This window comes from Crassostrea angulata, chromosome 3, assembly GCF_025612915.1.
Source record: "Crassostrea angulata isolate pt1a10 chromosome 3, ASM2561291v2, whole genome shotgun sequence".
Classification (NCBI taxonomy): domain Eukaryota; kingdom Metazoa; phylum Mollusca; class Bivalvia; order Ostreida; family Ostreidae; genus Magallana; species Magallana angulata.
In genome coordinates, this window is record NC_069113.1 from 29,087,820 (window position 1) to 29,115,553 (window position 27,734).

Sequence of the window (27,734 nt, forward strand, 5' to 3'; positions counted from 1 at the left end):
ATTTTGTATATCAAGTGCATTTAAAAAGTGTGGTGTGGGAAGTGAAGTATTATTATAGTGGACAAGGATGCATTTTTAGCGGGGGATCTTATGTTCAACAACAATATGTGGCTTTTTCCCAATAGAAATGAAATGAAATAAACTCATTTCAAATTTGATGGGTCTCACTTGAAAGACAGCTTACATGTGACTTCTTATCGGTTATAATGCTGAAAATTATTGGTCAAGTTTTTAATCATAACATTTACCCCCTTGTATTGGTTTCAGTGCTACACCCAACAACAGATGCCCCCGACTTGGTGTAGGAAAGTGTACACTTGTTCTACACCAAAACGCCACACCTCTGCATTTTATTTTATTTACAAAAATATGCACATTATTATTCCCTCGCGCAACTTGTTGTGAAGGGGATATAGCATCGCTGCTCTGTGTGTGTGTGTGTCCATTATCAGCTCTTTAGCAAAATTCCAAGAAAACCCTCTCATGAATATTCATCAAACTTTGTACCCTTCTTTTGCATGGTAAAAGGACAAACCCTATAAATTTTCAAGTCAATTGATGAAATATTTTTTTAAATTATCGTAAAAAAAACTAAGTTAAAACAGGAATTTTATGTATGACTTGACAATAGACAATTCCGGTAATTTTATGTACGACTTAAAGTAAATCGATACCGTATGCAGTTCAAATCATTAACTTGACATTTTTTTTTATTTATATCTAGTAAAGTTAAAAAAAACAAAAACCCAGTTTTTAAGCTCTGGTGGTATCGAACCCACAACCTAAAAACCCTAGTTCTATAAATTTAACTAACGTTTGCTGCTCTAACCACTGAGCCATTTCATTTACAACAAAGTTCATTGTTTAAATGCTATATGAGACACTGGTCAAGGTTTTATGGACTTGTGTTATTTTACTAGAACGTTCAATTGTTGGGCTACAAAATGACATTTTAAAAGTATAATGGGTCATCTCTCCACATTTTTGTTGATTAAAATCGGTATAAATTCCATTAAACCACATTTAGACTATGACAAAAATATGGAGCTCAGACCCACTCTATAAAAGAAAAGGCATTGAAGTTATAAAAATGACGCTATTTGGAGGTTTTGACACACACATTAAATTGATGTATTACATGTATTTAAAATATTTAAATGTTACGAAGCGATGTTGCGTTAAATATGCACTGTTTTTAATTATTATTTAAAAAATTATCAGATTTAATGATATTTTCATTTTGCACGCCTTATTCACCCATCTTCTTTACATGTATTTTCCTAAATAATGCATTTTCCCCTACAATGAGTCATGTAACAAGGGGATGCTCTGCTTTGCGGTGCCCTTGTTTTATTTACGAAAGTGTATACATATACAGTTACACCTTTTGGGAAAATCAAGCACGCCCCATGTTCTTGTTGATTTTGTGTTGTTGTTTGTTCTGTTTTTCAATCAAAATTAACAGAATAAGGTCACTTTAAATTCTAGATTCTCATTACTGCCCGCCATGATGCATTTTATTTATTATTTTGAAGGAAAAAAAATAGTGTGGAAAAAAAATTTCGGGGAAAAAAATCAAGCTTGGTATACAAAAGATTCAAAACATTTTAATCGCTGCCTAAACATGTGGATTACCATTTGATTTCAGTCATGTTTGTTATCGTAAGGATGCAAATGTATTCGTGCATAATTAAAGATTAAAAGTGGGTTTGTGTACTCATATTAGCATTAACAATTTAAAAGAAAAGAGCAGTTGTTATTTCTGGAACATGAACGGTGAAAATGGTGTTTTTAAAAGAATAAAAAATAATAAATATGATTCGCCCCATATTTTTTGCAAATCAGGATGAGAATCTAAATATTAATTTTATGTGGCCTAAGAACAGATCTACACACTTTAAAACCTCAATCTTTGTATGATATTGAGACTCCTTTAGTTAACATTTGTAAACATTTTGTTTTATACAGGTACAACAGGACCATCCAGCTCTCAATCATCATCACACACCCCACGTAGACAAAACACCATCGACCCTTCCTCCACCAAGGAAAACGCTCTGTCAGGGCGGAAAACCCCCTCAGGGGGCCCTGTCATGGAATCTCCAAAGGTAGATAAGTCAAGGGAACAGTGACTCTCAGAACAGTAGTGGAAAAATGATGTAGGAAATAATTGCTCACAACTGCCAACAAGTTGATTATATTTATAGATAGAGTGCAGCACTAGCACCAATATTTTGATGCATCATAGAAAATGTAATCTATACATCTCACTGTGTTGTATGGGAATATAAACAATATTTGTTGTTACAATCATTAAATCAATATGAAATTAGTTGATTTAATTTTAACTATTAAAGGTATCACAATAATGAAAAATATTGTTAGATGAAAATTTTTTCTCAAAAATTCAATACATATATTATTGTTTAATTGATGTATAATTCCTGTGTGTGTATATATGTATAAATATGTATCTATCCTAGATTTTATGTGGTAGTGTATGGGTTTGCATTGGAGTAGCATATTATGTTTAATGTGTATATAAAGCTTTTGATAGAAGCATTTAAGGAATGTATGTGTATTTGCTGTGCATGCTAGAATACTAACATTTGCATAGCTATACCACAATAGTGTTGCACGGGTCCAGCACATTAGAAGATTATATCATTACCTCCAGCATGAACAAGCACTAGGAATTAAATGTTTGAAATCTTTTTGAAAAATCAGAACACTAAAGAGAGGGGAAGGGGGGCACAAAAAACATTAAAAAAATTATGAAAGCCTTTAAGATTGTGACACGAGACAAACGTTGACTGTTACTCTATAAACTGGGAAGGTGTGATATGGTATCTGAAAAATACACTAGTATATACATATATATCAGTAACCATTACATAACTAAACAGTATTGTACGAGTATGCCGTATTCAACCTATCGGTGGTAGGTGTATAACTAATTCCCTACTCCAGTAATTGTCACCAATATTGTACAAAGGTTTCATTAATTTCAGAGATCTCCTTTTGTACGAGAGAGTATCAAGGGACAGCAGGTGATGTTTACTTATTCCCAAATGATCAAATCAAATTAACAATTCTTGATATCAAACATAAATTCCCTCCTCATCATTGAGGTTCAAAGCATTTTTTTTTCATGAGCATGATTTTAATGAAAAAAGAAGATTGCATCATATCACAGAATAGAGATGTGCCATTGCATGTGCCATTGTAATGCTTCATTCATCATCAGATTTGGTTGCTTGTGTAGCATTTAAAATGTTCCATGCATCCAGCCACAAAGAGGAAATTGAACCTTAATGTCTGCTTTACAGATCAGTTCCACACCAACACGTTCTACCATGCCTAAAAAGCTGAGTTCATCACAGACCTCCTCCTCCTCCTCTTCCTCCTCTACAGCCAAGAACAGCTCCATCCACAGTAGTATTCCCCGCCGCACAGGCCGCAGTGAGACATTCAGTCCGGGGGACACACGGGTCCCACCCACCCAGGAAAAACCAGCACGGACAAGCAATGGCCAGGATCTCAGAGGGTAGGAACGACTGATTTATTCTGTCATTCATGAATTCATTGTCTCCTTGTTATACAGGCATTCAATCTACAGTCAGTATTGAACCTGGAGGGTTGAAAATTACAGGGTTTAGTTTCAAGGGCATTTACTGTAAAGGTTAAATTTATCTGATGGTCAAATTGCATGCTTTCAATGTATGTTGTATATAGAATCTTCGACAACTGATTTTGAGTCCCATAGATGTTAATAATAACGAAATTTAACACTTTTATAACAATTTTCTTTACAGTTTAAAAAGTTTGCACTACGATTTAACGTTATAATTTGAATGAACTTATTTTCATATAAATTTTCATTTCACAATCTGATTATTAAAGAATCAAAGAAATGCATTGTTATTTTAAGCCTCAATTAGCAAAAATTATAATCTTACAAGAAAACATGTATATAGTGAATTTGCTATAGTTATTATTAAGAATTCGTTATACGGATATAACAAATTACGGATATAACGAAGTAAATTCACTGCTCCTTAGGACTTCACTATAACCAAGTTTTACTGTACTGCTATTTGATACTTGTAGACCAATGTCAAATTCAACTGGTGGTACAGAGAATCCATCGGTTCGTCCTAAGAGTCATGTGAAATCTGCAAGTCTTACCCAGTCTCAGGTGGCCCGTGTGACAGACCTACCTCCACTCAGTGATGGGGACAACTTCAGACCAACGTAAGTTACTTGTGTTAGAGATGCTGTAAGTATGCATAGTAATCGGGAATAATTAGTCACGTAGAATCAAAACTAACTTCTCCTGACCTCAAATTGCAGCTTTGTGTTCTAACATGTCAACAGGATGGAGATCATCTTGTGAACTTGAGAAATCTGCCGAACTTTGGACTACATACAATACAACCCCTGAAGATGCTAACCATGTACATGTACACATATTTGGTAGCTTTGAAACATTGTCAATGAAATATGTGTGCCTACAGTTACACAAAGTTATAGTACACAAAGTTAAAGTGGTTAAGTTGAAAGGTGTATGAAAACCAAATGTAATTCACACTAATATTTGATATCCCCCTCCCCTTTGTTATGTCAAAGAACACAAAAGGGTGGTTTTAATTGCAAGGCAGACTCTTATTTCAGAACACAGGAGAGATTTCAGAGGTTGCTACAATAATATTTTGATATAAAACCATTATAATAAATCCTTATGCAATATTTCAAAACAATTTTTTTTCTGGAAGGGCAATGTTTATTGATATGGCTCTTCAGTAGTAGTAATCTGCAATATGTGTTCACAAATCAGCTCAGGCCAACTAGCTTTGACATGTAAATCAAAGATATTGATGTTATAGATACTGATCTTTGACTATATTATTTCACCATATAGGTATTCAATATTTAGGTATTCCTTAATCTTCATAAAGCTGTGTGTTCACATTTTTGATACATCTTGTTAAATCAGATGATATAAAATGTCAATCAACAAGCCACCAAATTCTTCTATTTATTTCAATGAAAATGGGTAGTCTCAGATTTCTAGCTAGAGTCTCAAGTTTGTAAAATGAGTTCCCCTATGTACAGCGTCACTTGAATGAATTAGAAGGGGAAACATTTCAGGGTGAATTTCCGACATACATGTATTTTATCACGCTGCGCAATCATTTAGCTTTTGTGCAGTGCATCAATGGGCACAACATGATAAAGGATGCACATTGAGTATGTTAGGGATGGTGGGTGAGCGTTTTGTCCAATAACACTCCCTATTTTTTTAGGACCGCCCCTGGAAAAACTTTACCTGTTTCTCCTGTACCACCCAAAAGTTATCTGAATAGAACTGTACTCAGAAACACATTCCATGGTGGTCCAGTGAGAGACAGACGCCAGCCCAGAACTTACAATGGACCCGATCAAACTCAGGACACCTCGGCCATGAATGCGGCAGGTCGCATGTCATTTTTCAATAAACTAAGTCAAAAATTCAGTAGAAGGTATGTATCATGTGATATAAAGATGCATGAATATTGTTTCTGCTTTTGAAATGCCTTTCGTTTTGTTTTATTTCTTTTTTTCATTTTACAAAAATATCACTGGTAAATGGCCTATTGAAAGAAACAAGATAGTAATTGAAGTTAAGAAAAATAATAGTTTTTAATTTGTCCTTTAATTTACTTTATGTTAAATCTCGATGATTTAACAGTTTTCATTTGGATCTGATCGAGAATGAGAAACTAGTATATTTATAAATTACACTCAGATTGCCAAGCATATACTCATTGTATCTTAGCAGTACTATTACGTTTGCATACCAGCATATCAGTTAGTGCATACACTGTTTTATGACACTTTATTTTGGCTTAACTAACTTCTGTATGGTAGAGACTTGATTTACTTCTGAGTGAACAATTATACATGGTTTATTGATTCATGTGGCTTTCACAGAAGTGTGTGACAAAAAGACTGCATGCATTTCCCACACAAGGATGCTTAGGCATCCTTTCTGTCAAAGCATAGTCACGTAGTAATAAATAGAGGCAGACCCTGGGTTGTTGGCAGTGGGTGCTGAATGCAGTGATTGTGGTTTTGGGATCTATTGGAAACTATATATAATTCAGCACAATTTTTCAAATTTTTCTTTACAAATATTCTAGTCTTACTTAGAAACACAGCTGATATGTGCAATTCTGAACAACTAGTCCAACAGCTTGTTACAACTGTTGCTGCTATTTTTAAAGAAGATATGATATTCAGTATGACAATTTCTGTGCACAATTCTACATTCATCAAATCATCTTTCAGGGATAACACAACTTTGAGTGGGGAGAAGGTGGAACATAGGTCGTTGAGTCGTGAACTGTACGTTTCCACTCACAAGTATTGTTAATTTTATATTTCTAATTTTTACAAAGTGTAAAACATTTAAAAGTCTGCCATAGTGATGATTGGAATGTATGAATAAATACTGGCAGATTAGTAGAAACCATGTATAATTGTTTTATTTGTACAACTATTTATATATTTATTGATATGCTATTCAGTTTGATATCAAGTGTAAAGTATGACTAACATCATTGTTTATCTTGGCTACCCTCACAACACTGAGACCATCAATACTGGTATACATATTCGGAGCACACATTCTAGTGGAACAATATCTGAAACAGCTGATTCCTAACTGTCCAAGCTTGGTTTACAGAGCAAGAAAAGTACCAATATTCATTTTGTATCCCCAAGACTTTCTTATTCTTATCAATTTGTTATAAAATTGATTATAAAGAATTGTTAAATGTTCAATTTTCTGTACATATGACTGAGTATTATGCTTAACTTATCTGACAGGATTTGTTGGAGTCAGTGGAGTTTAGACTCTGTTGGCCCTAAAACTGACAAGACAGGAATTGGCTGTATTTTCCCTTTGCTTTCCCCATATCTTTGATATAGTCTTATTGGGTGGAAGAAACTAATATTGGTTTTTTTCTTCTTTCTGAATTTTTGCTTTAATTGGTCTTTTGGGATTTTTTATATTTTGACACACTTTAAATGACTTTTAGAAAACTGAAATGATTTACATGTATCAAAGAATATTTGCAACACATTGAAATTTAAATTGCGCATGAAAATTATGATACTCAAGCCTCAAAAATGCATGGTAAACATGAAAATGAAAATTGAAGAGTATGTTATGTAGCAAAGAAAAATATACATGACTTTGACTTTGGGACATGCTGCATGAATCATTTTATCTTTGTGAATCTTACTAACTGAATCAGACCTCACATGCCAGTGTCGGAGGGATAGCCATGAATTAAGTATTACATTATTGTAATTTTCAGCAAATTGTTCCGCAGGTCAGTAGCAGAGGGTCAGTCAGACAACCCAATGGTCAAACCCAGATCTCTCCGATTCACATGGAGCATGAAAACGACTAGTTCAATGGACCCTAATGACATGATGAAAGAAATCAGAAAAGTGTTAGATGCCAACAACTGTGATTATGAACAGCGGGAGAAGTTTTTGTTACTGTGTGTACATGGTGATCCTAACACAGACAGCTTAGTGCAATGGGAAATGGAGGTCTGCAAACTCCCCAGACTCTCTCTCAATGGAGTACGATTCAAACGGATTTCAGGGACCTCTATAGGATTTAAGAACATTGCTTCAAAAATTGCCAATGAACTTAAACTGTGATGCCATGTTAAAGTGCTGGATGGTTGAATGGCTGCTATAGGACGGCCACTGAAGCAGGCAGAGGGGGGCAGGGCCTGGACCAACCATTGTGTAAAAGTTGGACAGTGGACAGATTTTTTAGATATTAACTCGACTGTGGTAAATTTATATAACAATCGCATTAACAGATTTTTATTTTGTACAGATATGTTAAGAAAATATTAAAGTATATGTACATTAAAATAAATTGGGCCCATGCAAACCGCTGGGATGATAATGTGTACAAAAGAATAATATATATTTAAGACCTGTGTAAATGTTGAAGAGAGGTAGATGTGGATGTAATTGTGTATGTGTGTGTGATAAACTTGGAGGGATGGACACTGAAACAGAGTAAGGAATGGTAGAATTCGAACGTTCTTCCAAGCTTGTCGGGTTACAATAGTATGGAGGAAACAGGGATGGTAATATATCACTAAATAATGAAAAGGAACTGCTCCAACTTTTAATCTTGCCATGATTGTATTTGGTGAAAGTAGGAATTATGTTTGAAATGCATTTGCATATTTTGTGACAGTGCCATCCTTCCATAGTTCCCAGTTATCTAGTGCAATTTACTTTCCAAAGGTAAATATTGTGAACAAAGATATAGGTGGTGTTCTTTTATGTTTTAGACATGTCTGCATGTGTATGATATATGCTTCCATGAACTACTTTTAAACCCTTCTCGATGCCTAGATGATAATCTAGCTCTTTTCTAGCCCCTGGCCAACCCCTGCTTAATTTGGAGGAATTACCCACAGTGGACCTATTTAAGCATAATGGATAATAATCTGTCATCATCTGATTTCATTAACCAAATTGGAGAATACTTACAAATGAGATTAATTTGTAGTGGATGTAGAGAACAGTATTTTACATTAGTAACTGCCAGTGCAGGATTTTTTGAACATTCATTATGGGTATAAAGTGTGCACTTTGTGTTGGTCATTGTACTAGTGATAAAATAACTTGTAAACATGTCAATGCTTTTAGATTTTTTTCGTTTTATTGTACCATGTAGAACTCAACAAGTTATTTTTTTACGTTTATTTTGGGTTGAAGAGGACATGTTCACCCAACCAAATACAGTGGCATAAAAGATAAGATGGAACAGTTTAGCATGTTAGGGTTGGCGATTGTTAGCTGTGAACCTCTCAGGAGCTTCACAGTCAGATTCAGGAGCAGTTTTTTTCTTCACAGACAATAAAGTAGTTGATTCACCTTATACATGTACCAAGCAATTGTGCCAAGATATTCAATCTTTTCCCCCCAGGTTTTTTAGCACACATGTTGAACAGAAATGAATGTGTTGAATGAGTGTCTTAAAAGACATCTTTCAGCAGGTGCAATTGTTTAGCATTTTGCATCAGCTGAATTATCTTGCAGATTTTCTTTTATCATGAAATGAATTCTGGTTATTTATTATCTCTGGACCTTCCTCTTGGACTGAATAATTCAACTCTGACCCATCAATGCTACTCTCCTACTTTTTCAATTTTTTAAATATATACTATTATGCATAAAATGCAATATATTTGGGTGTTAATAATTTTAATTTTTTTTCTACTTAAACATTGTACATATAGATACACGGCATTTGCAATGTAAGTGACTTTGGTCCTTGTACTTAACAGAATCTGCAAGTCCAAGAATTCCGCTCAGGAAGGGAGCTTTTTACTTTATTATTTGTCTCACTGCATTCTGCACAACAGGGTGATAGAACTGTACACATGCGTTCATGAATATGTGATATGATGAAAGGTTTTTATTTCAACATCACAGATTGTTAGCGATTCATTATCTTTATTCCGGCATCTGAATAGATTGTATTGTTTTTATGCTTTTGAGTATCATTCATGTGATGATTTATCAGTAATATACGCGTATCATGGGTAAGTCACATTGTACTTGACTACCCAGTAATATATATATGCATGAAAACAGGACAATCGTATTTTGATGTCTGGATGTTGTTGTTTGTTACCCAGGATCAGAGTTCACCCTATCAGAAAAATAATCTTTTTATCAATTGTCATACTTTTAGTTCATCATGATAAATAGTGAACAGGCAATTAAAATTTTCAAACGACTTCACTCTTTGCGGCGTTATTTTTCAGTTAAATGAAGAAAAAATTCGAGGAGCAACATAAGAGGATCGTTACTTGATCTTAGCAGTCTTATGAAACTTGATCAAACTAAAATTGTCACAATTACAATCGAATCACTGGAAGCAGATACCAGACCCCAGTAAAACGTTTTAAGTTCTGATTCGCTCACAGCCGAAAACATTTAAACAATAAACCGCTTTCTTCGGTGATTCAAATTAACAAAATCAATTAAAACAACACCGCTCGTAAATTGGGCATACTCTAAAACCTGGCCTCAAAATTGGCCTTCCCAAATTTTGGCCTGGTCTCTAGTTTGCCTCTTCCAAAATGTTTTGCCTTAACTTTTAAAAAAAATTCTTTTTCTTATTTTCTTAGATTTAGACTGATTTTTTTTTTATTTCTTTAATCATATGGAAAATAAATATGACAAGTGACCGATTGTCCAAGTTTAATTAATTTAGTCCATGTCTAAACACACCAAAAATACCTATGACATGCATGTACAGCATTGCTCTTACTATTGTTAAGTAATAGATTATGTCAATACCAAAGCGATGAACTTTAAAACTTAGAGCTAATGCATTTTAAAATTTACAGTTTGTTTACATTACCTGTCAACACCGATCAAGCCCAAATTTCCCTCCCCAGCAGAAATAGCATACTCTAAAACCTGGCCGGCCTCAAAATTGGCCTGGCCCCAAACTTTGGCCTGGCCTCAAAATTGGCCTATACCAAAATTTTTGTTATTATTATTAACGATAACGCTTGTTAATCCTTAATCATATGACAGAGAAAAGAATCGGATAGATGCCGAGTTTTTTAACAATGCAACAGATAAAACTAAATTCATAGAATATCGTTTTTGACTTTGTTCCTATCGCAGGGTAAGTTTTGGTAACGCTTGTTAATGCTAACATTGCAACAGGTTTTATGCATCCTTAATTCCCAAAAAATTGACGAGTGACAAATACTGTAGTCTCTAAAATGTTAGAGTATTATTTCGTAAAAAAAAAATCTATATTTTCAATTTTTCCTTTCCCGACTCAGTACCTGATAAATGCATTTCAGAAATAAACGGCGATTTATTAAATATATATTGGATATAAACTTCCAAAATCATTTACTGCAAAACGTGTATAATATTATACCGTTACTTCAAGAAAATATGATCTTAACTTGAGCGACAGTGATATTTCAAGATGGAATTATACAAATAAGAATGATTGTAAAACTCATGCGCGGTTCTAAGGGCTCCGCGTCCAGACCACAACCTGTATAATCAAATCTCCTTAGATGTACATTATAAAAATAAAATCTATATATGCCCCCCCCCCCCTTCCTACCCCGGCAAACTCAAATAACCATCGAAACCACCCTTCCGCTTGGAAAAAAATTCTGGATCCACGCATGGAACTGGATCGTGTAGATTTCTCTACAGAGCTGTCATTTTCCGTAAGAAATAGAAGAAAAGAAAACATACTTGGTAGGTGTAAATATTTAATAATACACACATTGATAAAGATAACTCACTACATCAAGGCAGTATACCTTTTAACAGAGACAACGAAACTAGTTGGTGATTAAAATCTTAATTTGTGAAATAGTATCGATCGATTTGATTGATTATCACCATAGCTCGATCATGGTTAAAGTGTCCGGCATGAGAACTTCAAATCCGATGGAGGCTTTTGTTCATATTTACTAAAATAAATTTAGAGAATTACGTTTATCGCTTATTTTGCGTTTGACGTACATAATTATTTTGCATCATGCTTCATTATAAGAATGTGGGCGCTTAAGATGTAGATTCGGCAGGAATCTGGGCGCACAAGGAGAGTGAAAATTTTATCAATTAATTTTGAATATTTTTAACCGGGTTTTCCAACGGCAAAAGCCGGTTATTAAAATGGTGAAAATGGCGGGCGGATGCCAAAAGGGTACCCTCATTGTACGGATAACTCCTCCTACAGTTCTCGAGATAGGAAGTTGTTCTTTTGCAGATCAATTGTACATATATCAGAGGTGTGCATATTGCTAGGATTTTGATTTCTGATAAGAATGTGGGCGCTTAAGATAGAGATTCGGCAGGAATCTGGGCGCACAAGGAGAGTGAAAATTTCATCAATTAATTTTGAATATTTTTCGAATTATAACCGTTATTTGGTTTCTGTTGGATGTGGAATGAGTGGAAAAATATTTGAAATGCAAAAGGTTTTATCATAATATGGGTCTAAATATAGCAACACGATGCAATTCATGCAAAATCCTACTTATTTACAACTGTTTTTAAATGATTTGTTGTCTCTGGGTCTTCTCTCCACAAATTTGAAACGTGTAAAGATAACATATTTCAACATTAAAAATGTTGCTTTTTAAAAAAAGATGGAGAGATGACCCAGAGATGACTAATTATGTACTTTTTCAAATTATTTTGAAGGATAAAAAACTAAGTCCATTGATATGACAGTGTTGTTTCAAACAGTACTTTATAGAACATATAATGACAAGTCTCGCATGGCTCAGTGGTTTCGTTCTGGATTAGTGAATACATACATTCAATGTTTTGGGTTCAAATCCAACTGGTGGTCTTTTAAAAAAAAATTAAACTTTTTTGTTTTAAATGTTTGTTATTATAACATGATGTTGAATTATAATATACCGGTATATTTTAATTTGTTGTTATTGATTTCTAGATCTGCTGTATGAACACTATAAAAAAATTCTTTTCTTATTACTAGTTTTTTAGGATATACACAATATAACTTCATTAAAATATGTTTGCATTAACATTTCCAACAAGTTATCCGTTTACCTCTCATTGCCATTTTTGAAAGCTTTGTGAGTTTTTTAATAACCGGAATAGTCATGTACTTCGACTCTCAACATAATATATTTTTGTTGAAACCTGTACATAGCCTTTCGAGGTTATAGACATTTAAATCCCAATTGATTCGTGTCGAGGATTCCTGCAAACTTACTATCTTGTGCGCTCACTTTCTTTATGAAAAAAATACCAGCTTTTGAACTTAGTCATTTTTTGGCAAAATATTGCATGTAGGGTACCCTCATTGTACGGATAACTCCTCCTACAGTTCTCAAGATAGGAAGTTGTTCTTTTGCAGATCAATTGTACATATATCATAGGTGTGCATATTGCTAGGATATTGATTTCTGATAATTCATCAAAAAAATTCCAGCTTTTGAACTTAGTCATTTTTTGGCAAAATGTTGCATATACATGTAGGGTACTCAATTTCACTGGATAAGGATTGACATGGATTATGGATACAGTTTACATAAAAGAAAACCCGCTTTGCTGTCACATTGACAGCTTTTCACTTGTTCGAATTATAACCGTTATTTGGTTTCTGTTGGATGTGGAATGAGTGGAAAAATATTTGAAATGCAAAAGGTTTCATTATAATATGGGTCTAAATATAGCAACACGATGTAATTCATGCAAAATCCTACTTATTTACAACTGTTTTTAAATTATTTTGTTGTCTCTGGGTCTTCTCTCCACAAATTTGAAACGTGTAAAGATAACATATTTCAACATTAAAAATGTCGCTTTTTAAAAAAAAAGATGGAGAGATGACCCAGAGATGACTAATTATGTACTTTTTCAAATTATTTTTTGAAGGATAAAAAACTAAGTCCATTGATATGACAGTGTTGTTTCAAACAGTACTTTATAGAGCATATATCATGTATATTGACAAGTCTCGCATGGCTCAGTGGTTTCGTCCTGGATTATATAGTGAATACAGACATTCAGTGTTTACTGGTGGTCTTTTAAAAAAAAACTTTTTTGTTTTAAATGTTTGTTATTATAACATGATGTTGAATAGTAATATACCGGTATATTTTAATTTGTTGTTATTGAATTCTAGATCTGCTGTATGAACACTATTAAAACATTATTTTCTTATTACTAGTTTTTTAGGATATACACAATATAACTTCATTAAAATATGTTTGCATTAACATTTCCAACTAGTTATCGGTTTACCTCTCATTGCCATTTTTTGAAAGCTTTGTGAGTTTTTAAATAACCGGAATAGCCATGTACTTCGACTCTCAACATAATATATTTTTGTTGAAACCTGTACATAGCCTTTCGAGGTTATATACATTTAAATCCCAATTGATTCGTGACGAGGATTCCTGCAAACTTGCCATCTTGTGCGCTCACTTTCTTTCATTTTCTATCGTCTTTGACAGTGATAACACCACGAATCGATTTGGTAATGTATAGTCCAATACATTTTAATGACTATTTCAATATTTATCGTACAATTGCTGAAAATTAAATTAGAATAAGTAATAAATCATTCTCCGAATATTTTGAGTTGATCGAAAACGGTCAGGCTCGCTCTCAAAAATGCAGTTTAATAAAATATCGCACGATATACATATATCTTTAAAATGAAAATGTTTATCCAAGCATTATAACATATGGTGAATAAGACAGAATTGATGTCGCGTGTGAAATGTGCGTGAATTATAATGCTATGTTGAATGTCACCTTCAAAATACAAAAACTACGAAGGAGGGAGATAGAATTTGAACAAACACCAAACAATTAATTCATTTTTAGCTCAACAAGCTGTAACTTGTGTGAAAGCATCCTCATGTAGTGTAGAATCAAGTTTGTTCAAATCATGATCCCCGGGGGTAAGGTGGGGCAACAATTGGGGGTCGAATTTTCAAATAGGAGTATAATTTTAACAATCTCAAAAATCAATTCGCCAGAAAAGCTGTAACTTGTGTGGAAGCACCCACAGGTAGTTAAGATTCAAATTTGTTCAAACCATGATCTCCGTGGGTACGTAGGGGCCACCATCGGGGGACGAAGTTTTACATACATGTAGGTACATAGAAAAGCTGTAACTTGTATGGAAGCATCCTCAGGCACTGTAGATACAAGTTTGTTCAAATCATGATCCCCGGGGGTAAGGTGGGCAGCCATCGGGGGTCGAATTTTTATATAGAAATGTAAAAAAAAATATCTTCATCTCAAAAATCAACTATAAGCAGAAAAGCTGTTACTTGAATGGCAGCCTGGTTCCCGAGGCCTTCCGATGTGCTTGCACAATCGGAAGGCCTCGGGAACCAGGCTACTTGAATGGAAGCATCATTAAGACTGAAGTAGTGTAATATATTTAGAAAAAAAATTTAATAATCAAATAAAATTGATGAGACTATAATAGGGTGGAGGTCGAGTTTTTTTTACATAGGAAATAAAGAACGGGGGAATAAGCCGAGGCATAAACCCACTGAAGTCCATTTAAAAAACCACAATTTTTAGGTCACCTGAGTAAACTCAGGTAAGCTATTGCTATCCGTTTTCGTCCGTCTAGTGCGTTAACAAATTACATTTTTAACTTCTTCCTAAAAAACTACAAGGCTGATTGTTACCATTTTTGGTTTGAGGCATCTCTATAGCAAGAGGAAACCAAAATGGTGTAATTCATGGCTCTACCACCCCCGGGGCACCACATGTGGGGCCAAATATGCAAAAAAGCCAAATTTTCAAAAATCTTTTCTACTCCCACACATGTGAGGAAAAAACTAGTTGCATGGTTATGATGTCCACGAAACCCTCTACCAAAATTGTGAAATACATGGCCCCTTGGTCAGGGGTTCAGGCTCTAGGGTGGGGCCAATATGGCCATATAATAAAAATGTATTAAATCTTAGAAAAATCTTCTTCTCTACTCCCATATATATTTGTTAAAAACTAAATGCCTGGTTATGATGTCCATGAGGCCCTCTACCTAAATTGTGAAATTCATGACCCCTGGGTCAGGGGTTCAGGCTCTAGGGTGGGGCCAATATGGCCATATAGTAAAATGTATTAAATCTTCTCCTCTACTCCCATATATATTTCTTAAAAACTAAATGCATGATTATGATTTCCATGAAGCCCTTTACTAAAATTGAGAAATTCATGACCCCTGGGTCAGGCTCTAGGGTGGGGCCAATATGGCCATATAATAAAAATGTATTAAATCTTAGAAAATCTTCTTCTCTACTTCCATATATGTTTGTTAAAAACTAAATGCCGGGTTATACTGTCCATGAAGCCCGCTACCAAAATTTTGAAATTCTTGACCCCTTGTAAGGGGTTCAGGCTCTAGGGTGGGGCCAATATGGCCATATAGTAAAATGTTTTAAATCTTAAAAAATCTATTTCTCTAATCCATCACATATGGGCAAAAAACTGAATAATGATGTCCACTAACTCCTCTACCTAAATTGTGAATTCCATGGCCCCTGGGTCAGGGGTTCAGGAAATGGGGGGGGGGGGGTGGCAATATGGCAATGTAGTGTAAATGCATATAATGTTTTATCTTCTCTGTCATGTTGTAAATTTTGAATTTACCGGGTGGCAGTAAATACAAAATTTACAACATGACACATCTATATAAAAAACTGACGGATAATTATGTTTACCAGGAAGTCCTCTACTGAAATTTTAATTTTAATGTCCCCTGGAGTGTGGGTTTTGACTCTAGGGCAGGGCCAACATGGATGTATAGAAGTTAATGCATATAATGTTAAAAAATTATTTTCTTTACTCCCAATCACCTGAAAGGAAAACTGAATTCGTGATTTTGTAGACCAGATCTTTAAGTTTTTCGCTAAAATTATAGGTTATATAGTTCTTTTTGAAAGATTTTAGGCAGGGAGGTGGTCGTCATTACAAAATTATAATTTTTCTACTCCATAATGAAACCTAATTAATTAAATGCATATATAAGACTCCTCGACAAGTTTGTGTATGGGTTATTTGCTACTCAGGAGACCGTTAAGGCCAATTGGCCTCTTGTTTTTCTTACAAATATCACTTTTGTTACATTTTTTAAAGGTATATGTGGCGTATTTGGAATAAAATTTTTGACATTAGTTTGAGTAAAAATATACATTGTGCTTCTTATAATTAGACGTTTCACAAACTCTAGGCCCGTAAAACATGTTCTTTCTCTAGTTATTTGTCTCTAAACTTTGCTACACGTCTGATGAATATTAATGTGATCCGCCATTTGTAACGCCATTGCGCGTGAGTGCGGGAAAACCTAGTATTGAAAACACGATGGCAGAACAGTTTGTTTACAAATTAGAATCACGTTTTTCATGTCTTAAATTAGATAATTCTTATATCAGAGGATACCTGAAGCATTATTATTCCGTTGTTCATTAATGTAGAAAGATATAAATTGCTATTTATGTGTAATAAAGATGAAACGCGATTTTAGCATCAACGACACGGTAAAATGAGTGAATACCCCATCTCCCTGAGGGATGCATGTACTGAGAGTGTTTATTTATTCTTTATTTTAAAAATCCTCTACTTGTGGTTTATAACTTATAAAGTAAAGACATGGAACACATGGAATACGTACGAATCTGATTATAGCAAAAACCCTACAACATTGTACAACTTCATGATAAACAGTCTAGACGGACTCCCAAAACGGAGTCAACGGAAGTGAATTTCTGCAAGTATTTTGGACTCCGTTTTGGGAGTCTACGCATGCGCACTTATACAAAAAATGGCGATTTTTCGATGAAAACATGGGGTCCACGAGAAATCATCTTGCAAAGTGCTGCATGTGTTGGCAGACTTCTAACATGTTTTAAAAGACCCAGGATATAATTTACTATCGATCGTATTTGCACGAAATAGGTGTTTATTTGCACTTAAGAAAGTTATTTATCTCCGAAGTTGGATGTTTGGACGATGTTTAAAAAGTGATATTTTTGTGTTTTTCATGGAATTTTATCGTTACTAAAAGGTAAATTGCATTAAATTGTACTTTCTTCGTATTGTGTTATAATTTAAAGTCACCAAACACACAAATTGATAAGTGCAAAAACGAAAAGGGTCCCGACTACTAACAAAAACTGGCTGCTCTAGCGATGATTAAAAACGTCTTATTTGTTTTAAAAAAATAGAATTGGTAGTTTAAAAACCTAGAAAATTAAACCAATTGTCATACTAGATACAATAACTCTTTAAATTAAACAGATAATTATCATCAAAACAATTATAATCGCTCGCGGCGTTTCCGATGTTAGTTAACCATATTAAATGCATAAATATTCGAGATAATTAAGTAATTAAGCCTGAAAATGATGTAAATGAGACTATATATCAACCAACAACGATTAATAATCATATTCAAGCATTTAATTTATTTCTAAAAAGTTATAGTTATACGCGATCGAAGATATGGGTGAATTTTTCATTTTAAAAATTAATCTTACGTAATACAAGTAAACAGTTATGAAAATTTGATATAAATATGACAAATAAACTTTTAGAAATGTTTTTGAAAGTTTAAAATTAATTTTTGTCGTGTTTTTGGCCAATTTTAGAGATTTTTTTAGAACTAAGGGGCATAACTCATACGTTGTTTACATTAGAAACGCCATTTTACCGCAATGCATGATGGAGCCAAAGACTCCGTTTTGGGAGTTAACTCCGTTTTGGGAGTCCCGTCTAGACTGATAAAACCTTAAGTTTAATTCGGCTTTAATTCCTAGTCCATCATTCTTCATGGTCTCCGATGACAATCTTCCCTCTGTTTCTATCCCTTTCAGTCTGTCTCTTTTTTCGTTCTTTGCCAATTCTGTCAAACTTGACGGTATATCTATCTTTCTCGTCGTCGCCATAGTTGTTGTGATAGACTGAGCGTGGTATCACGTGACCGATTTAAGGCGGGGTTTATTCAAATGCTGGATTTATTATCGACTCTATAATAATTATAAAAATTATTTATTTATTTCTATATATCTTTAACCCGAATGATATAAACTGCGTAATTTATTGTGAAGATTAATTATCTTTATATAACTTATTTAAATAAATCAATCAAATATTTCTGAGCATGAAAAAAAACGCCACATGTAACTTTAAGCATTTGTAATCATTTTACATTCAGTATATTGCCAAAACCTTAAAAATTGATCTCAAATTTAAATGATATTAAGACATCAAAATATGTATTATGCTAATTGAGCAACAAAATGCTAATGAAATCGGATGTTTAGACTATAGTTTTTTATAGAGTGGGTCATCATACCATTTTTTTAAAGTGCGTATACTAATAAAACATGTAAATGTCTATTTTTTTTAATTTAACAAAAATGGTACCAAGACCCACTCTATAGTAAAAAGCAAGTTTTCTTCCTTCAATGTTCAAGATGATCACCTACTGGCAAAGACCGAATTATGTTTGGGCAATACTTAATTGAGGCTGTTATTTAAATGGATTAAAACATGTGAATCCGTGGAATCGTTAGCGAGGATTTCTGGGAACATAAGTATCTTGAAGTGGGTATTCGATTCCAATGAATCGTGTTGTAAATACTTTTTCATATAATTGTTTTTTGTTTTTTTTAATTCCAAAAACTCATTTAATGTAAAAAATTAAAAAAAGCAAAAATTGTGTTATTATGAATTAAACATCTGCACTTTATCATTTTATAGTTTTTTGCTTATAAAGTTGTCTTTAGTATTGTTTTTTAATATAACATGTTACCTTGTTGAGGGGGATACAAATTATGGACTTTAAAGCTGACATGAATTCATAAATACACATTATTTCCCTATTTACCGCCATATTAGTTGTCGATTTCAATTGTTCTGCTAATCGCTACATACCCCTATATAGGGCCGAGAGAACTATTCATGCTTCACTGCATTCAGGTATTTCATACACCCGAACACGTTACCTTGGACGAAAACGTCTCTGCGAATGTGTTCGGAATGTTTTCTTTATCGTTGCTAAGAATGTAAAAAATCCAGAGGCGCTCGAATGAAAGTTCACGAGACTTCCCCGAGATTTGTTCTGTTCCTGTGAAATTTCGAGCGGAAGTATAAGTGTTCGGATAATATTCTCACAATACATAAGTACTGGTCGTTTTTCATATCACATCCTACTTTGATTCATGTTAAAACATGAAAATCTTAAAGTTATGTATCTTATTTCATCATCTAGCGGTTATTCAAACTAAACGATGATTTTCAGAACAGAGTTATCGTTCGTGTTTAACAACTCTGCATATGGTTTAAATTTTAAACATTGGGTTGCCTAAAAAAATCATAACCTTGTTTGATGCTTTAGGTGTTCAATACCATGGTTTTTTTTTTAAATAATGTGGGTCTGTTTGTATAAAAAACTTATTATATCGACAAATTTTCAAGGAACATTCTGAATAAAATAGTATAGTCTGTTTCACTATTGATGCTATTGCTAGGTCAGGCGCGGATCGAAAATTAATCCTTAGGGGGATCGCTACTAAGCATGTTAATTGTTGCAACAGCAGAAAAACAGTATATTTTCTATTATCACACTTATTTTTAGAACTTATTTTATTAACCAATTAATAAACATAAAGTTTAAAATCAATAAACGTTTAGATGTTATATTTGACTACAGGTACCCAGATTCCAAAAATAGACTATAAACACGAGGCACGATTTTTACTGCGAAACTGTAAGGGTCAAATAAAACCACGTGTTCTAAATTTACATGACAATAACATTCGCAGGGGTGGAAAAGACGTGTAGAAACACGTTTTAAAAAAAATAATATGACAACAACTGCACTGCCAAGGAATATCCAATAAATGACGAAATAAGACAAACTGAAATCCAGGCACAGATCATTAAAAAATTCATCGATAATTGTAGACAGTTTTCCAGTGTATGTTATAGCATCGCACACGCACAAACCACACAATGTGGCAGATCGAGTAATGGCAATGATCGCATATAATTATGTATTTGTACGAAATGCGGTTTTAATCAGAAAGGATGATTTTTAAAAAAGGATTTGTTTGTTAAAAGGTTATTGATCCTAAATATCTGTTTGTGCGTGTTATGTTAAACATAAACATAAAAACTTTGAACGAAAATGGTACAAACATGGATATTTAAATATATATATATATATATATATATATATATATATATATATATATATATATATATATATATATATATATATATATATATATATATATATATTATTCAATAAATTACAAAATAAGCGAGGCAACATCTCCGCAGAGACCCTCCGGTATATCGTCACCTGGGGTGCCAGGGGCCCCCTGGATCCGATAAGTTATAGTTTTATACAGTTTTATATAGTCTTATATCATTCAATATACATTTGTAGTAAGTGCATAATACATATAATTATATTTTAAATGTGTAAGCAATAGATTCACAACTTTCATACATTGTATTCCGAATATGGAAATATATGTAGCAATATAATTTTTTTTTATAATAAATATCAATAATATGATAATATATAATAATAATATATAATAATATTCAGTTTGAGTTATGTCATTAAATACATGTGCATATAAAGAAAATATTATGCATAGTTAATTTACAAAATGAATAGGTAGGGGATTCAAAATAAAGTGTCCATAGAAACCCCTACTAGTTATGCTCCAAAGGCCGGGTCACCCTTGGATTATTACAGTTTTTCACACAATGTATCTAAAATTTTGAAATCATATGATACGCTCTTAGAGGATTTTGTTGTAAGGAAGAACTGAGTAAGAGCATTTTTCAAAAAACATAAAATACCATTATATGATACATTTTCGCTTAATACTCTACATTTCATTTTATATTTATACATCTTATATGCCACAAAGGATATAACGTTGTTTAAGACAAATGTATTCTCATTACAATATGCTGGAAAACCAACAACAATAATTTTCCATGACACGTTTACATTTAAAACCTCAGATATTTTTTTCCATAATGGTTGAAAAATATAACAATCAAAAATAAGATGTTTAACATCTTCTTCTAGATTACAATTAATACAATTTTTATCTAGATCTGTTTTCCATTTACTTACATATTTGTTACATGTTATAAGGTTATATGCAATAGTTTATAATTAAATTCTGACACATTCTTATCAAATATTTTCTTTATTTTTTCCGTATATATATTTTCCCACACATAAGTGTCATCGAGTAAAAAAGTATTTGCCCACACTTTTTCCATGTTAGGTTTTTTTGAGTTTTGTTGAAGTAAGATACTATAGAAGAAGCTTGACTTTTGCCTTTCGATTGACTTAATATGACCTTGAAAATTAAATACAAATTTTAAATGCCTTCGTTTTGCAGAATCTCAAAGGTTTGTTTTTGAAGCATATTTTTGAAGGGCACTTTTGACAGTTATATACTCACACAGATAGTTGTTTGTAGTTTTAAGCGTGTTCTTAATTTCTTCTAAAGTTAGAAATCCATTTGCATCAATAACATCATTTACAAATATTAGTCCACTTTTAGCCCATGCTGGAAAAAACAGAGGTTTTCCTTTATATGTTATGTTTTTATTAAACCATATATTTTGAATTTGAAGTTTTTCTTGACAATTACTTTTACACTCATTAAAGGCACATATCACTTCTTTATAGAAATTTGGAAGGTGTTTTATGTTTAGGTCTTCTGTCTTTGTTACATTGGTATTTAATAAGTAAGCTATGTCTAAATTATATCTTCTAATGCAAGAGTTTATGAATTTGTTTAAAGCATTGTCAGATTGTATAAGCTTTGAGACCCATGCTGCCTTTATAGCTTTAATTTTTAATTCGAAGTCGGTGATACCAATTCCCCCCTCTGATATGGGTCGGATAAGTGTTTTACGTTTTATTCTTTCTCTGTTTCCCCAGAGAAACGAGAAAATAATTCTATTTATTTGTTTGATTGTATTTTGTTCCGGATATTCAAGTACTGTTGCTACATATAAAAGTTTAGATACAATTAAAGAGTTGATTATTTGACATTTTCCAAAGATCGTCAATTTTCGTATTCGCCATGAATCTAGGATTTGTTCAAATTCTTTTAATTTGCATAACCAGTTTTTTTCATTGCATTCTTTATTGTTGTGTCCAATGTGGATCCCTAGGCATTTTACAGTGGTCCTATTTATAATGATATTTTGTATGAAATTTTCTTCTTTAAGCATATTTTTTAGTTCTCCTAAGAGTATACATTCGGTTTTCGATAGATTTAATTTTGTTCCCGAGACACTTCCAAAATTTTCGATAATGTCAATTGTCTTTTCTAAGGAGTCTGTGTTTTTTAAAGGGAAAGTACTGTCATCAGCGTGTTGTATACATTTCATTTCTCTATCTATTCCTTCTAATTTAAAGCCTTTAATTGAGTTTGTACTATTTATCCTTTCGTTCAAAATTTCCATAACAAATAAGAATAATATCGCTGAGACAGGGCATCCTTGTCGTATCCCCCTGCGCATTTTACATTATCGTGAGATCCACCCATTATTTTTAATGTAAAAATATGGGTTAGTGTAAAGAATGTTTATCCATTTGATAAAGTTTTCTCCGAAATTAAATTTTTCTAGCGATTTAAAAAGAAAGTTCCATTCGACGGAGTCAAAAGCCTTTTGAAAGTCGGCAAATAGGAGAATTCCTTCAGTATTCGTATTTTCACAATATTCAAAAATATCTAAAATTAGCCTGGCATTATTGCCAATATATCGCCCTTTTATATATCCTGATTGATTTTTACTTATCAACTTGTCGATAACTTTTTGCAGCCTTCTAGCAAATATAAAAGCAATTATTTTATAGTCACAATTTGTGAGACTGATAGGCCGATAATTTTCTAATTTATCTAATTCTCCTTTTTTATGAATTAAAGAAAGAACTGAGCATTTTTGTGATATTGTTAATTCTTCTTCAAGATAGATTTTTGATAAAGCTTCATATAAATAGTGTTTAAGATCCTTCCAGAACATTTTATAAAATTCAGTTGGTAAACCATCTATTCCGGGTGACTTATTGTTTTTCATTCCATTAACTGCCTCTGCGCATTCATTTAAGGTTGGGAAATTTTCGCACATTTCTTGTTCCTTTTCTGACAAAACTGATGATACATTTATGTTATCTAAGTACGTATCTATATCGTTTATTGGTACGTCGTTTGAGGAATATAAATTTTCATAGAAATTACATAGCTGATCTAAAATATCTTTAGTTTTAATAAAATTTGATCCTGCATTATTTATTTTATTAATGGTATTTTTTGATTGGTGTTTGTTTTCAAGTCTTAAAAAATATGATTTTTTTCCCCTTCGTCTATCCATTTGTCTCTTGACCTAATTTGAGCACCTTTAGATTTATTTTCATACAATTTGTCTAGTTGGTTTTCTAAGTCTTTTTTCCGTGTCATGTTTATGTTTAAGTAATGTTGACTTTCTATCTTCTCCAATTCATTTTCAATTAATAGTATTTTTTGTTACATATTTCTACTTTTTTCTTTACAGTATTCTATGCTAAGGTATTTGACATTAAGTTTTATTTTAAAATTCCCATTTAATTTTCGGATTTGTTTCTAGTTTAATGTCATTGGGCAAATTTAGTAGAAATTGATTTATCATTTCGCAATATTTTAAATCATGTAGTGCGGATGTATTTAGTTTCCAGTATCCTGCATTTAAATATGATAGCTATGTGGTCACTCATTCTTATGTTAGACACATGCGGTGGCCTTCGTAAGTAGATATTTTCCGGTCTGTAGCAAAAATTTTGCGTTAAAAATATATAGTCTATTCTACTTTTAGCAGAGTTGTTGCCATCACACCAGGTGAACCCTTTATGTTTTGGTTTTATTTTTTATGCCACAAATCAAGTAGTTCAAAACGAAATTGTAAATTTTTTAAACTGTTTAAACTTTTGTCTTTTTCCTTTGACATAGAGCAATTAAAGTCACCAACAAGAATCATATTATTTTCATTTATGCAGTACATTGTTATCCATTTTGATACCTTTTTAAAAAAGCTAACTCTATCGTTTTCAGTATTTGGAGCATATATGTTAACAAGTGTAATAGTTTCGTTGTTATGTTCAATATTGAGTACAATTATCCTGCCGTCGGCCGATCTGTGTTGGTTTATGATTTTAAAATGAAATTTGCTACTAATCAAAATTGAGACACCCCTGCTATGCGATGAATTTGAAAAACAATGATAAGATGTACCATTCCACCTGGAATTGTAAACATATTCTTTTTCTGACACAAAATGCGTTTCTTGCAAAAAAAGTACATCACAATCGATATCATTCATCCAATCATATAAAATTACCCTTTTCTTATAATCATTCAAGCCACGACAGTTAAATGAAATAAATTTTACAGAAGTCATCGTTTCATTTGGTTGACAGTTACCATAGATTTATTTCAAAAAGTTATCAATACCTTGCTGTTTGGTTTTTGCCGCTCTGTGCAGAGAAACAGAGAGACAGATCTTGGTTTGTTGGTGCTCCGGTTGCCTCGGTGTTTGTCCGCCAGACGCTGGATAAGCTTCCCGAACATATTTTGCCCCGGCCACGAAACTGGGTCGGTATGTTTTGTTTGCTTTGTTGGGGCACTGGTTTAAACATGGATATTATAGCAAAACCATGGAAGCAGTTAAGTTTTGTCGGGTCCCCCGCAACATCTTAATAACAGTTCCTGATGAAGGTTCACTGTCATAAACTTTAGTTTTCCAATATTTTGTAATTTTAGTCTTTGAGGAAACATTGAAGAATTCGTCTGAAGGGTAACGAATGTTACGAATATTCAGCGAGGTAAAGTCCTTAGGATTTAGCTGTATTGAACCAAGTTTTACTGAAGTTATAAAAACTCGGGTTTCTGTATACTAGTAACAGGTAGAAGATAGAGTCAAATAGACTCAATTATCTGACAGGCACAGCTCTAATAATCATCAGAAAGATCCAGTACGACAGTTTGATTCATTACTGAACGATGATCTGTACACATTACGTTGACATGTCATAGCTTTTCTGAACTGCGCTGAAGTCGTTAAGTAAATAAATGGATTGGTACTGAAGTTGATGTATAACCCAAGACGTCCTACGTACTGTAAGACGGAAAGCCAACTCCGCTGAGCCTCGGAACTCCCAGACTCGATAAATGCAATCTTGATGCAGTCCGCGACACTACTGGGCAAAGTGGTTATAATGAAGGCGGTGATGATGAAGGTGACCATACGAGACATCCGGCGGACGGTGGACTTCTGGCAGGAGGCGAGAGACTGGAGCAATGTCCGGGCCTTCAGGGTGTGCAGGGTCACGATCAACACTATAGGCAACACGGACATAACGACAGTGACAGCCAGATTGGTCACTTTTGCCAGCTGCACGTTGATTCGACCATTGATGACAACGGCATAAAGATAAAATGATGCAATGACAACGGATAGTAACCAAGTCATGAAGGAAATTAGTTTCACTTTTGTGACTGTAAGCCAAACGTGACTTTTCAAAGGATGAACCAAGAGTACATAACGCAATAATGACAGTAAAATTACATGTAAAATGGACGAACAAGCGCCCGATAAGCTTAGTAGATCACACACTCTCATGAAATTCAAACTGAATTCGTCTCTCTGGTGGTACCAAATCTGCAAGTTGTCTCTTGGAACTCTTGATGAAACGTAAACAAAATCGGCCAAAGCGAGGCAGGAAATGGAGACGTACGTCACAGTGTGCAGACGTTTTTCTTTACAAACGACTACGAGGGTTGTTCCATTTGATAAAATCCCGATCGTTCCAATGACACAGCAGACGATGTGGAATCCCAGACACATGGACGACTCAAAACAGAGTCTCGCTGTGCTGTTGTAGTTCACTTGCTCGGGTGTGGAATTGAAAGAGATGTTGGCTTCCATAATTTTACAGCACCCATACAGCAATAGAGGATGTTTACATGTACGTGTATAGTGTCAAAGCTCATAAACGTGCGCTTTTGCCAACCATCTGCTGGCAATGACATTTCATCATTTTATACGAAAACATTTTGTATCAAAGCCCTGGGCTAACTAAAGACAATGACATATACACTCATTAGATATGAACTATAAATTATTAAATGAAAGTTAACAGTCATTATCATTATAACATCGCCCCCTTTGGCTGACATATGAATTCCTCCTCTTAATGAAAAACCGCGTAACACGAGATCATTGATACTGATGTAGTAGTCTTATTTTGTTTTACACACATTAATCTAAGTTTGTTCAAACAGTAAAGAAAGGGGAAACGCGCTTTGGGTTTATCCGACTTTATCGGTCTAAATCTTAAACCTTAAATATCAAAAAACACTTTGCAATACTTTGCCAAATTTAATATAAACTGCCCACAAAGCATTATTTGATGAGCTATTTTTTTAGTTTTGAGGAAAAAACACCCTGTCATATCTGGATGAATCGCATCTTCAAATCGTAAACTCGGGACGCATGTTAAATTTCATAAGTACGATGTCAAGGATAAGGTGGCAGGGGATAGTTTTTTGTCGAGGAAATAGGAAGCAGAAAGTGTGCATATATGTGATCTAATTATTCATTTTTTTTTGTATTTGCTAAAATTGGTTTGCATAGTTTGCATGCAGGGAACACACGGTCCTGACTCTTGAGAATTAAAAAAAAACATTTCAGAATAAAAGAAATACAACATATATATAGCACTAAATAGAATAGCCGGGGATAATCTCAAACTTTTTTAGAAATCGCCAGGTTTTTGGGGTTTTTTTTTTTTGTTAGTTTGCTTTATTTAAACATATGAGCCGTTACCCTGTTTGCTTACGCGGTATTGATAATTTATGCACCATCTGCCAGTTGTGGCGTTTAACTCTGTATCAGGACTGCATAAACTATATCACTGCGATAATTGGCCAAGAGATCTCACAATAATCGCTTCTCGTTTTTTTAGCTCACCTGAGCTGAAAGCTCAAGTGAGCTATTCTGATCACATTTTGTCTGTCGTCCGTCTGTCCGTCTGTCTGTCTGTCCGTAAACTTTTTACATTTTCA

General features: G+C 33.5%; 2 protein-coding genes across 11 annotated transcripts in view; one reads left to right on the forward strand and one right to left on the reverse strand.

Moving 5' to 3' along the window:
- LOC128178918 (MAP/microtubule affinity-regulating kinase 3-like) overlaps window positions 1-9,830 on the forward strand; it is a 37,696-nt gene extending 27,866 nt beyond the window's left edge. For 3 of the 10 annotated variants that reach the window (XM_052846345.1, XM_052846344.1, XM_052846343.1), the window contains exons 14-20: window positions 1,969-2,108; window positions 3,012-3,050; window positions 3,330-3,547; window positions 4,111-4,254; window positions 5,307-5,522; window positions 6,331-6,405; window positions 7,365-9,830. In XM_052846345.1, coding sequence (XP_052702305.1) covers window positions 1,969-2,108; window positions 3,012-3,050; window positions 3,330-3,547; window positions 4,111-4,254; window positions 5,307-5,522; window positions 6,331-6,405; window positions 7,365-7,719 — 1,187 coding nt within the window. In that variant the 3' untranslated portion in view covers window positions 7,720-9,830. The remainder of the gene's footprint in view (window positions 1-1,968; window positions 2,109-3,011; window positions 3,051-3,329; window positions 3,548-4,110; window positions 4,255-5,306; window positions 5,523-6,330; window positions 6,406-7,364) is intronic. The other 7 variants (XM_052846346.1, XM_052846347.1, XM_052846348.1 and 4 more) reach the window with 7 other exon arrangements.
- An 11,046-nt stretch (window positions 9,831-20,876) lies between these two features.
- On the reverse strand, window positions 20,877-26,618 carry LOC128179072 (kappa-type opioid receptor-like). Its single transcript, XM_052846566.1, has one exon. It carries the CDS (start codon window positions 26,593-26,595, stop codon window positions 25,630-25,632), a length of 966 nt encoding a protein of 321 aa, XP_052702526.1. The 5' UTR covers window positions 26,596-26,618; the 3' UTR covers window positions 20,877-25,629.
- Window positions 26,619-27,734: the final 1,116 nt, after the last annotated feature.

Excerpts from the sequence above, each read along its gene's own strand:
- LOC128179072 (XM_052846566.1), bottom strand. The coding sequence starts at position 26,595 with ATGGAAGCCAACATCTCTTTCAATTCCACACCCGAGCAAGTGAACTAC.